We start from the raw sequence: 12,986 nt of genomic DNA on the forward strand, positions 1-12,986 counted from the left end.
ACATCATTAGCATAGAAGATTCATAATGTTAAGTTTATGTGATACTTGTGCTACCATCATTGTACATGCAGACTTAAATTAAATGATAAGTAAACCAGGTGAGACATTTCAGCGTGTCAATCTTGTTGTTAGTTATCCTGCCTTTTGAAGGTTTGGTGCCATTAAAACTTTTAAACCCACTGCAATCGTTTGCACCTGTCCTAAGTCAGGAATCTGATATTCAGTAAGTTTCATTTTTTGATGTGGTTTATAAGTGGTTCTCGTTTCTTGTTTTTATATAGATTAGACCGTTGGTTTTCTTGTTTGAATGGTTTTACACTAGTAATTTTTTTAGCCCTTTATAGCTCGCTGTTCAGTGTGAGCTATGGCTCTGTTTTGAAGACTGTACCTTAACCTATAATGGTTTACTTTTGTAGATTGTGACTCATTGGCACTCATACCACATCTTCTTACATCTACTTTGAAATACAAAGCTTTGTACAACTTGTTCATGTGGTCATCTTTCAACAATAGTAAACTTATGTTTCATGGTCAGTGGTCTTTTATGTAAACAAGATATTGAATTACCATGTGTCTTTAATTGGATTGTAGTGAACACACAACTTTTTGAGGATGAGTGAAAATATTTGTCATTGCATTGAAAGTGGTATGATAAATAACTCTTTGCCTTGTCATTAATATCCAACATTATTATACAGTATCATATGAATTTATTGTTGTAGTACATGAAAAATATTATGTTGGACGGATCTAACAAGAAGAATTTCTGTTAAAATGTTATGTCACATGTGTGTATCAAATGTAAATTTTCTTTTCAAAAATCTTTTAAAGAATAATCTTCACATGACAATCACTGACATTTTAAAAAACACCAATTTCTTTACAGAATTGTATCAATAATGGGAATGTTGTTGAAAACTTCAATATCACATGATGTCTAGTCACTTCCATTATTTTATACAATATCTTCTCATTCAAAATTAATAATAAATAATAACAAAAATAATAACAATATCACACAGTTTGATTGATCTCTTGGTTATCACTTGTTTCTTCAGTAGTGTCTAGTTGTGATAACAGTTCTGACGTCACTTCTGTAAACAGTCTATCCCAGTCCCAAGGCTTGTCCTCCTACAAGGAAAATTGTATATATAGGTACAGTTAAACAGTACTATTAAAATGCAATTTTTATGTAACAACTTTTTTCAATGGTCCAAATTTACTGTCAAATCAACAATTGATATATTGTAACTGATGATTGAGCTGCCATATTAAATTGCTGGAATCCTATAAATGTTAGATTAAAACAATAGAAAAGAAAATAAGTAGTGCTTATGCCTCATCTATAAAACTGTTTTGTTAGAGCCAATTTCCCCATTGATGCTGGGATTTCTTCAACTACAGTTCTTATATGCCTTAAATATATAATTGTTTCATTCAATCTTTTTTTTATTCATTTGTCAAGGCCATTCCATTAACATCATAAAAAATTAAAATTATATTGCTGCATTTGTTTGTTGAAGGGTGTTTTTTCCATTTTTTAAGCAAAGTATTGAGTGACTATTTTTCTGTTCAAGTTTTCATTATACCTAGTAACATGATCTCATTTCTGCCTGCAAGACAAAAAGTCATTGTACTGGAAAATTGCTGCTCATGCCGGCCCAAATGTCCAGTTATCAGGATAGATTAATCAGTAACAGTCATGTCTGATATAACTTTATATGGAAAAAATTAAGTGTGTGTAGGGAATTTTAGATATACTCACCTCTATTAAATCTGCTTCTGTAGATAAATTCTTAGTCAGTAACTTAAGATCTATATCATTATCCTGAAAAATAACAATTAGGTATTTATCTTAATTTTCATACAGCTACATGCAAATTCTATTAAATGAGATCCAATATTTTTTTTAAAAGAGAAACTGTTTAATTTTCAATCGCAAGCATTGCCTAGCATTAATGCCTAATAATGGCATTATATGGTGATGTAGACTATATGTTTTTGAACAAGAATGTGTCAATAGTACAAGGATACCCCACCTGTGAAATTAGGGTCAAAATTCTAATTTGGCATTTAAATTAGAAAGATCATATCATAGGGAACATGTGTACTAAGTTTCAAGTTGATTGGACTTGAACTTCATCAAAAACTACCTTGACCAAAACTTGAAGCGGGACAGGCATACGAATGGATAAACGAACTACAGATGTACAGACCAAAAAATTAAAATTTGTAATTAGAGGTTTTATACTAGAGTGAATAATACAGGTATTTTCTAGTACTAGAAAAGTAGACTTACTGAGACTAAGATAATAAAACATTGTGTATTTTTCACTCTTTGTGTATCTTTTAATTTGACAAGGTAAAATCACAGATGAACTTTACACCAATACTGATACAAGTTGTATACAATGCAGAGGCTGCTGAGCCTATACAAATACATGGACAAAATAAAATGTATTTAAAACTATGTTGCAGGGTAAAAATTCTACAAATCATAATAATTATACCAGAGTTGTAAAAGCTGCCTGTCTTAAAAGGTCATTATCTAGTTCTCTGTAAGTTGCTACTCTGTTAACTGCAACACTGAAATAAGAGAAAAGGGTTGATGACACTAACATGTTATAACCTAATAAAGTTTGATAAAGTTATATACTTACAAGTAACATGTTCTACTATAAACTTATCACAATAATGCAATTAAGTATTTTACATTTTTTAGAATTGATAGATAATGATTTTGGTGCATCTGAATTGCTTTTCTTGATTGAGGTTCACAGAATCAATCAAAGTTGATAGTTTACATAGTTTATCTCAGGATATAGAAGTTGACTGTCCTAATAGTGTAAGAGAGGCCCAAAATCTTATTCAAATTGGGATCTGACATTTTTTTTCTTTTCCAGTATTTTTTTTTAATGTCAAAACAGTTTGAAGGAGGAATGTGAATATTTACATATTTATTTTGAATCTCTGTTAAATCTATCAATGAAGGTTGTTCAATATACTAAGTTTACTGCAATTTTTCTTATTTTGAGCTGCATTCTAAATAATACACCTGTATCTAATTTATTCCATGTGCTAGGTGCTATCATAGGTTCACTTGCAAAGCACTGTAGCAATTTCAAATTAGCTGGTATTTACATTTACAATGGCAATAATGGTAAGTTCTTTTTTTTATCTTTATATGAACTGTGCCTTATAGAAATCATCTTTTCTCAGCTATACATGTTGCCAGTACATTATCTTGTTAACAGGTATATACAATTGTCAGTTTTTTCTCAAAAATTTTATTTTGTAGCTCATGCATCAGATAATGGCCAACTCAAATATTAAACTGCTTGCTCACTCATGTTATATAACTGCGTTATATAGTATACCAGACAAACGAGAAAACATGTTCTTACTTTGGAGCTATAGCTACTTTAACTGTCATATCATCATCTTGTTGTTCTTCTAGATCTGGTATAACAGGTATATCTAAAAAAAAAGACAGATATTGTCTGAAGAAAACTGATCATACTTATTCCCAAACATTGTTTTTATGAAATGGAGTGTATTAGATACGGTTTAGAAAATTAATCAAGCATGTTAGTGAGAATTGTATGTTTCATGAGACAATTTATCAATAATATTGCCCTATCTTTTCATTCAAGTTACAAATCTCAGTATTTCTTAAACTTTCAAAGTATTTTTTAAAACTGAACATGTAAACTTATAATCATACCTGTATCAGATTCATTATCATCTTCAGGAGTTCTAGGTCTTAATCTCTCACTGAAAATATAAAATTATTCTGCAACTAAAAAACTAACCATGGCTTTCTTTTTTATCTGATATAGTATCAACAATCCTGGGTTATAAAGGTACATGTTGATAATTATAATTATGAAATTCATGTATTCAATGTTTTCTTTTTAATTCATGTAATAACCATCTTGTATCTTAAACTGCTCTTTTGATGTTATATTGCAATGTTACATAAAAAAAAAACCAGCATTAAAATAATACAACTTGGTTCATTAAACTTAAGTAGCATTAAATTAATAAAATTATGATTTTAAATTAGATAAAAACACAAAACAAACTGGGTAAAAATGGTGGCAAAAGGGTCAAACAGGAATCACGCTCGGTATTTAAATAAATCACACAACAAAATAAGGTGCATTTCTTATTAAATAAATGAAATAAAATATACACAAAAAAGGAAGCAAATAATTCTTATTTTAATCATAAATAATTGAGTTAAATGTGTATCTAAAGGTTTCTTTTATTCCTTAATTCCACATAAATAAAATTGTCTGAGCATGTATTGCTGACCTCAATCTTTGAAAAATATTGATTCAATGTTTATGTATGAAAACGGATCTTGTTTTCTTTTTAAATAAAACTTTTTCAGAGCTGATCATATGAATGACATATATGCATTATAACTTTCAATTTTTTTATTCATTGCTTGAAAAAAATACAGCAAATGTCAAGTCAGTTGTTAAATGAGATAATATGGCTTGAATTTAATAGAGACACCCCTACAGATTGTCAAAACTTGGTGGGTGGTTTAAAATTACACCTTATAAATATATATCAAATTCAAATTACTACTGCCATGTAAACTATTAATTGGGAGTAGAAACCATTTTAGATGACAATTACTAAGCATGTACATTTAAAAATGTAAATTCTGATGGGCCAGCAGACAAGTCTTGGTGACAATGAAGGTATTTGAAGATCTTGAAGATTCCTTTGTGGTTTCAGATGAAGGCTATCCATAAAATAATAGATGAAGGATGCCAAGTGACAACAACAGCTCACATGGGCTCAGTTTAAGACTAAGTGAGGTTAATACAAATGATTTTATGTTTTTAAGCATCAAAATTAATCTAGATACCTCTTCACCATACAAATCTATTGAGGCTATGATTAAAAATAAACTAAATAATTTATATAATTGGTGTTCTGTGTCCAATGAAAAAGTTCTACTTAGAACTAATGAATTAGACTTAATTTAAAATATTCTATTAAGACTTCTAATACATCACCATATTCTTTAAGCAAAAGAGCTGTAAAATCTAGTTTATTAAGTTACCAAAATCCCCATTATCAAAATTTTCTATTTCGGTATAGAATTGTTCCCATTACAATATGTAGCCTTATTGCATGACAATTGTCCACATCACTTTTTACACAATTAACATTGCTTCTTTTCATTAATCAATTTGTTATACTGAACTCCCACCTTTACTCAAATTCATTTCAATAATAAAGATGGACAATGTTCATGTAATGGAATAAAATACTCCCATATTGAAAACTATGATATATAAGTTCAAAAATCCAAAATATTAAGTCAGGTGCTCTCGGTGAACTGTGTTGATAGAAAGGTTATTAAAAGTTACGACAAATAACTTGTAAAAGTTTACCCAACAATATCGTCAATATCTGCTAGTACATCACTGAGGAGAAAATAAAATCAATTAATGAACTTAAATAAACAAAATATTTAAGGTGATAAATTAAAATTTGAAAAAAAAATTGAGCAAAACACCTGAAAATTTGCCTCCTGAGACATATTTCCACATTTCTAGACAATGGTGAATATTAAAGATGTCTGTTTCGACAAAGTTACCAATATGTCAGGTTATGTAATATTTAATTCTAATTTATTCAGCATACAAAACATGAATCCTGTAATTTGTACAGTTTTTAGCATTCAAACACCTGTACAAGACCTGGTGGTGGACATCTAGTGGAACTCACCTTAAGACATTTTATGCAAGACTAAAATACTCACTGCTAAATAGCAGAAACAGATCTTCCACTATAAAATGTATTATTAAAGTCCTTTTTATCATGCAGAAAATTATTCATTGACAATGAATATAAATCAAAATTATATTTACAGTAAAAATTCATGTATTTACACATTTTTTTTCAATCTTTGATTCAAACTTGCGCGCGCCCAAGTGCAAAAGGTACCATGCAGAGAATTATAAAGAGAGAAAATGTTGGTTGAAAGATGTTATCATGTGTTGGCTGTCTCATTCTTATTTACCAATAGAGGGTGCAATTATTTGATAACCTGTTAAAAGTAATCATGCTTTTTTTTTTAAACAAATATTAAATTCATAAAGAACATTAAAAAATATAGACCAATCTTGGATGATGTCATTTTGGTAAAAATATTATTCAAATAAATAAATAGCTTAATCGAATTCAAATTTTGTCAGATCTAATGTATTTGTACAATTTCCATCCTGGCAACAGCTATATAAGTGAAATCTCATAATATTTAAAATCTGTTATAATTATATTTGACAAAAAAATCAGACAGCAGTATTTTTCAAAAATTTCAAGGGGTTTCTAGAACTTTTTGATACTTTCAAAATTTTTTGTTTACATTTTTTTCAAATAAATTTGAAGCTTTGCAAAATTTTTAAGAATAATATAAAATATATAACTCTATACATGTATGATTTATAGTACAAAACATAAAAAAATAAAATAAATAAAAGTTAAATATTTCAATATAGCTTGTTAGCTATTGACACCTGGACAACCATAAGCATAGAAAGCAACCATTCACCAATATATATAGTTATTAAATTTATTTAAAAAAAGTAGTTTTTTCTTCTCTATCTATTGTATCTTATGTCTTATGTTAAATATAAAATGATAAGTGGTTATCATTTGTTGATGTGGTTCATAAGTGTTTCTTGTTTCTCGTTTGTTATATAGATTGTTTTTCCTGTTTGAATTGTTTTACACTTGTCATTGTGGGGCCCTTTATAGCTCACTGTTTGGTGCGCCTCCAAGGTCCTGTGTTAAAGGCCGTACTTCGATCTATAATTGTTTACTTTTTACACATTGTGACTGGGATGGAGAGTTGTCTCATTGGCACTCATACCACATCTTCTTATTTCTGTATGCTGTCTAGTAACTCTAGTTCTGTATTTCCTCATACAATCTACCTGCACTATCAATTAAATAGCTGTTACAAACTGGAACAATTTAAGGCATTGAATTTAAGACTGTTTTACCATGAATTCTCCTGACTTTGTCATTTGCATGCAATTTTCAAGATTTTTTGTCCAATTTGCAAAGTAATTTTTACTAAAACATCATGTTAAAGACTAATTTTGCTTCCATGCAAGAGCTGTATGCCAATTCCAGAGAGACATTTCCAGAATCTTGATAGAGAAAAGTTTAATCAAACTCTGCTAGTCTGACCTCAAATATTCAATAGAACAACTTGTATTGATCTAAAAGTAAAGATTTATGTTTTTTTGCAAACTTTATCTTTTTAAAGTTCTTCCCATATCTTCTTATCTAGTTGTGAATTTAGACTTTCTTTTCTCACTCATCACAAAACTATATTATAATTCTTCACTGGACAAGAGAAATGTAGAACTGAATCAATTGTTGACGAATATGTAATTCATTTTTTAAATGTATTTTGTACCATTAATGATTTTAACTAAAATAAGTATGATGTTAAGTTTTAAACTCTTATTCTAGATATTGAGATATTTGAGTTCAAAGTTGCTGAGTTTGACTGTAAATGAAGCAGATGGTTGACTAGATATATGTGAACATGCAGCTTACTTCTTGCTGCTGAAAAGATCAAAAACATAATTCTAGAAAATTAGTGGAAACAAAACTTAAAGTATAAGGGTGAATACACTATAGTGTTATACAATCATACACAAAGAATAAATCATAGTGGCTTTAATATAATATATATACATGTACTATGATATGTTGTACATTTGTACATTTATATTTTAATAAGTCTTTCTACATTACAACCTTGAACATTGACATGATTGACGGAGCAAACTATTGATCTGACTAGCAGTGCAGTACAACTGTATTATGTAGTTAAAAAAGAGAAGAATTTTTAACTTTAATTCTCTTGAGCTGAATTAAGTTTAGCTAAATTAAAGCTGGCATAATCATTCAGTGTACAAAAAAAGTTCTGCAGTAGTAGCTGTGTTTGATACTTGTTGCATGTAGTATCAGTATCCTAAATCTGAATTGTCTTTAAAATATTGGAGGCATTAAAATAAGGAGCTAGTATAGTAAAATAATCTTTATCATTGAAATTTGATGTCCATTTATTCTGTGAACAGATTCTGAGAGTTTTTTCATTTTGATTTGCTAAGGCAATTTTTGTATTATTTTTTAATTTTGTTAGTGCCTGTAGTGTGTTAAATTACAAATCACTAATCAGGCTATAGGTATCATCAGATTTATTTCTGGAATAAGTACTTTCTATCATAAAAAAAAAAACGTATTCAAAATGGTATTCAAGACATTTCTTGAAAATTAAACAAAACAAGTTCATCTTGATATTTGACTTTGTAAAATGTCACAAAGGTTGCTATTTGCCACTAAATATATGTAATTTATTAAGTCAAAGCAAACACTAAACATTCAAAATATCATCAATCTGTTTATATAACTGTATATCAACAAAAGTATTTGAAAAAAAAACTGATTTTATCAAACAGTAAATGTTATCACAAGTAGCATATATCAGTATATATTATACATATCACTTTCACAATTTTGCCTTATTCCAACAAATGAAATACTCATATTCCATCAAATACACTTTAAATGGAATTTAACTAAAATTCACCTAGATTTAAAGAATTTCAGACTAGTGTTTGAGGTAAATTTCTTTCAAATACGCTTGTTCTTTAACAAATATGGTCAGACATACATCTAAATGAAAATGCACTCATCTACTAATATCAAAACTACACATATGTTTACTTTTATTTGATCATGGTGCAAATGAACATATTTTGATGAAATGATTCTGACTTGTATATTAAGTAAACAATTTAACAACACTTACTCCTCAAAGTTTTCAAATCCTTCACCAAGTTTCCGACTGAAAAATGAAGAGAGAAATTAATGTGTTGCATTCTACAAATTATTTTAAATGAAAAACAAGCAATGTTTATGTATATGAAGCTAGTGAGTAAATATATAAGATGGCCTAATGATAAGACCTAAAATGTATCAGTGGCTCAAATATTTTTTGGAAGCTCTGCCCTTATGGTATTCATATTTAAGTCTTTTTTGTACATGTAAGTTTGCTGCCTCAAGTACTAATGTTATATTTTCTTCTTATCCTACAATCAGTATTTCTACAAACAAATACAAGTGCACAAATAATTAATATCATATTTGTATACGTTTTTAATGCTGCTTTTAATAGCACATGGTTATATTATATTCAAAGACAGTTTCATTTTAGTGTCATTACTGGGGTCTTGTTATTGAATTGTCAAAAATATGATACTCCTTTATGCTCACTAAGTACTAGGTGAAAAGTTCACGAAGCCTTTGCATTTTCTCCTCTCTCTTAAGTTTATGCAATTTAATATTTGCATTTTCAATCATTGTAGCTGATTACATTCAATTTAAGGCGTTAATGCTTTATATTGCTTACCTTTTACGAGGATTATCTTCACCCCATCCAGACACTCTTGAGGGCTTCGGCGGCTCATCCTGAAATATTAACAGATCTTTAAAATGGATAAGATTATTCTTTTTTGGTAGCATATATATACAATAATTGTTTCTGAACTTGTGCTAAATATTAAAACACTTACATGACTTAAAGAAATCTACAAATGTATCTTGTTTCCTAAATTTGTATATAAAACCATTCAAGAGAGTAGAAAGTATCTTTGACTTGTAAAATAATGATGATATTCAAATTATATATTCTTACTAAATTCAGGTTGCTTATAATTATGGCATGTTATAACAAGAATATGTGCCCATAGGACACTATGCACAGCTGGAGTGGCAATATCAGACAGGCACACACTTTTTTTAGATTAAGGTGTTACATGTCAACATCATTTTCAATATTTCATACATAGTAATTTGATTCAAATACAAATCTGGAGTCAATTTTTGACTTTTGATGATTTGTTAGTACTTGATTTTACCTTCTGTTTTGATAATCATTAAATCTACCAATGTTATTCACGATATAATATGTTTAAATATGTAACATGAGTGTCAGCTGAGCTTTGTCATATACATATATTAGTAGTAAAACATGAACACAGGATCTTCATTTCAATGTGACTGATAGTTATATAAATCCTTATTTTATATATGTAAATTCATTAATGTTTTGTTTTGGGGTAATTCATGTATAAAATGTGACATTTTTTTCTTTTAATGTCAAAATGTTGTCTGACTATAAAGAAAACCTACAGGTTCTTGTCTTCCAGCCGGCTGTCTTGACTTTGGTGCCTTTGGTGAGTTTTCTACGCTAGCTTCAAAATCAGGAGCATCTGGTGGATTTGCTGTTTTCTGTTGGGCTCTTCTCCCTGTTTTAGCAGTACCCTATAATCAAAATAAAATGATAAGACACATACATGACAGTAGTAATGGGGGTACCTTCATGATAAATAGTGGTAAAAGTTCTTTGGTGCATGACGATAAAATGTACACTTTTTTTGTAGACAAAATAAAAATCAACTAATTTTGACTTACAAATGTATCACATTCATTTTTTCCAAAATTGACACAAAAGATTATTATTTTTAACCTCTAACAAATTTTGATAGGGAAATTTTGACAAGTCAAGGTAAAACTTTAACCAATTTGATGCTAACGGTAGCTGCAAATGGTTGTTTGACGCCTGGCATTTCTAACGTGACGGTACCCAAATTGCACCTATTTTGACAGTTTTTTCACCTACGTTGTTTTATGATCAAGAAAAAAATGTCCATACTGGGTTTATTTTGTAGCCTTATCCTTCTTTATTGTATAGGTACACCATTTTGATTTTTAATCCATATTGAGTCATAAAAAAATGGGTTTGAATCAACCTCCAAACTATCCATGATTCTGTAATGAGGAGTACCCAAATTGCATCCATGCTTAAATTCACATCGTCAAAAGTCTAATAACCGAGCTTTTGTTTAATTTCTTCAAATATTTTGAACAATTGGATATTCGTCCATGCTTACTCCTCATATTTTACGAAATGGATACTTATAATATATTGTATTTGCTAATTTTAAAAAGATGACGTTTTGATGACGTCGCATGGTGACGTTTTCGTACATTTTGCTTTTTCAGTAAACAGTCCATCTGTTGATAAAGACTGTGAACGTTTTGTGTATATCTAAATATGTTTACCTATGTTGAAAGACGTGCATAGTATCGAATCATAAAAATACAAATTGTTTAGTCTCTAGGAAATCTTGTAAGATTTCCGTTGCAATTTTTTCTAAATAGGTGCAATTTGGGTACTCGGTGCAATTTGGGTACCCTTTCGTTACCCTCTATAGCTACATTGTAATAAAAAGGGGGCAAGGAGTATCTTGGTTTCTAACCTTCCCCCTTTCCTACTTTTTTTCCCTCTCCCTACTCTCAATTCCTTCTACTTTTACCTAAAGCCAAAATTCTAACTAAAAAAAACCTCACAGAAATGTATCAAACATGTCAAAGATATTTTTATAAATTCATGATTAGGTTATAATTTTTACGTGTAGGAAACAGTTTTTTTTGACAGGTATAACCTAAATTTACCTTAGCATTCTTTGATTCGCCAAAATCAAAATCATCTGCCATTTCTATCAGTTGTAATTTAAGTGATCAACTGAGCAATTTACAAATATTACTGCTGTCATGGAATGTGTTTATCTAAGGGAGAAAACTTAGGTTGAGAAAAGTAATTTCAAGTCGATGACGGTTTGTCTCCGGAAAATATCTTACTGTGTCATAGATGATAGATATTTATAGTTTACCTTCAATTTAAAATGTGGGAATAATAAACCTGTGTTGTTTGATACATTTGAAGCAAGAACATTAACGATCCCTGTGTTTAACACTTTAGCTGCGCTTTCCATAATAAGGCTATCAATCGTTGTCCTGGAGCATATTTAATCTCCTCATTGTTTCATTCCTTAATATTAATTGTTTCATATAAAGTGTGCACATGTTTAGTACATTTGTTTTAAATGTCATGAATAGTTTTGTTCTTATTTAAGTATGATAACACATGTGATCAATAATATAAGTGTGCTTAGTAGATAAAGTTTAAAGTAACAATATATCAGGTGCTTATATATATATTAATTTATTGCAGCCATAATACAGCCACAATACTCATTGACAAAATATTGGAAAGGGCTTATCATCGGGTAGAACATGGGAATTTCCCTAGGAACTTGTTTATCTAGTATTACAAATGGGTTACAAATGATACTTCTAGATATTCACTCGGGACAAATGTCAATGAAACAAACTGAGTCAATGTAACAAAAGCCTCAGATAGCATACTATGGAAGAATCAGAAATAAAATAAAAAATCACGGGGAAATATTGTTTTACAGAAAAATCTGTTGTTTGTTCATACTATTGACCGCTTTTCGTCATGATAAGTTTACCGTGCTCAAAGTCAATTACGCCTGGTTCTCACACTAAATTAGTTTCAAACAGGCAACAAAAATCCATACCTCACTGTAACATATGATGTATTACTCACATGATAATATTTGATGATGTATAAAGATATCGCTGGTTATTCAAATTGTCCAGTTTATCTAGAACCGTTTGCCTCTTCTGATCTCACTAAGTACTCGGCGATTATTTGTTCAAATGTCTCCTGTGATAGATTATAAGAGATACTTTAACCATACAAAAATGTGAATAAAAATGTGAATAAAAGTATGAATTAAGATGAAAATAAAGATATGATTAAATCCAGGATCCTCAACTATTAATTCTCTAAAATTACGGTAACATTAAGATTCGCGTAGTGGAATAGACATTTCTCAATTGTGGAAGACGAAATTTTGCCTTTTCACTTTGTGTTAGTTTCAGTTTAAACATATTTTAGATTGTTTAAAAATGACAATTTTACAAATGTGTTAGTGTTTGGTCTCAGTTACTTATATCCTCATTTTTATCCCATATAACACACATGTAATATATTATTAATGTTC

The 12,986-nt window shown here is 29.4% G+C and overlaps 1 protein-coding gene across 4 annotated transcripts; it reads right to left on the bottom strand.

Moving 5' to 3' along the window:
• Positions 1–687: 687 nt before the first annotated feature.
• On the bottom strand, positions 688–11,973 carry LOC139517091 (intraflagellar transport protein 43 homolog). Of its 4 annotated transcripts, none has more exons than XM_071307763.1 (10): positions 11,787–11,942; positions 10,243–10,374; positions 9,461–9,519; positions 8,861–8,896; positions 5,418–5,450; positions 3,725–3,774; positions 3,405–3,477; positions 2,511–2,586; positions 1,766–1,828; positions 688–1,131 (listed from the first exon to the last, which is right to left on the bottom strand). In XM_071307763.1, exons 1-10 carry the CDS (start codon positions 11,886–11,888, stop codon positions 1,015–1,017), a joined length of 741 nt encoding a protein of 246 aa, XP_071163864.1. In that variant the 5' UTR covers positions 11,889–11,942; the 3' UTR covers positions 688–1,014. The 4 variants fall into 4 exon arrangements, with proteins under 4 accessions (XP_071163864.1, XP_071163868.1, XP_071163867.1 ...); XM_071307767.1 differs by lacking the exon at positions 11,787–11,942 and adding an exon at positions 11,569–11,715; XM_071307766.1 differs by lacking the exon at positions 5,418–5,450 and having other exon boundaries at positions 11,787–11,973.
• Between the last annotated feature and the right edge of the window lie 1,013 nt (positions 11,974–12,986).

The sequence above is a fragment of the Mytilus edulis genome, chromosome 3 (assembly GCF_963676685.1).
Source record: "Mytilus edulis chromosome 3, xbMytEdul2.2, whole genome shotgun sequence".
NCBI lineage: Eukaryota > Metazoa > Mollusca > Bivalvia > Mytilida > Mytilidae > Mytilus > Mytilus edulis.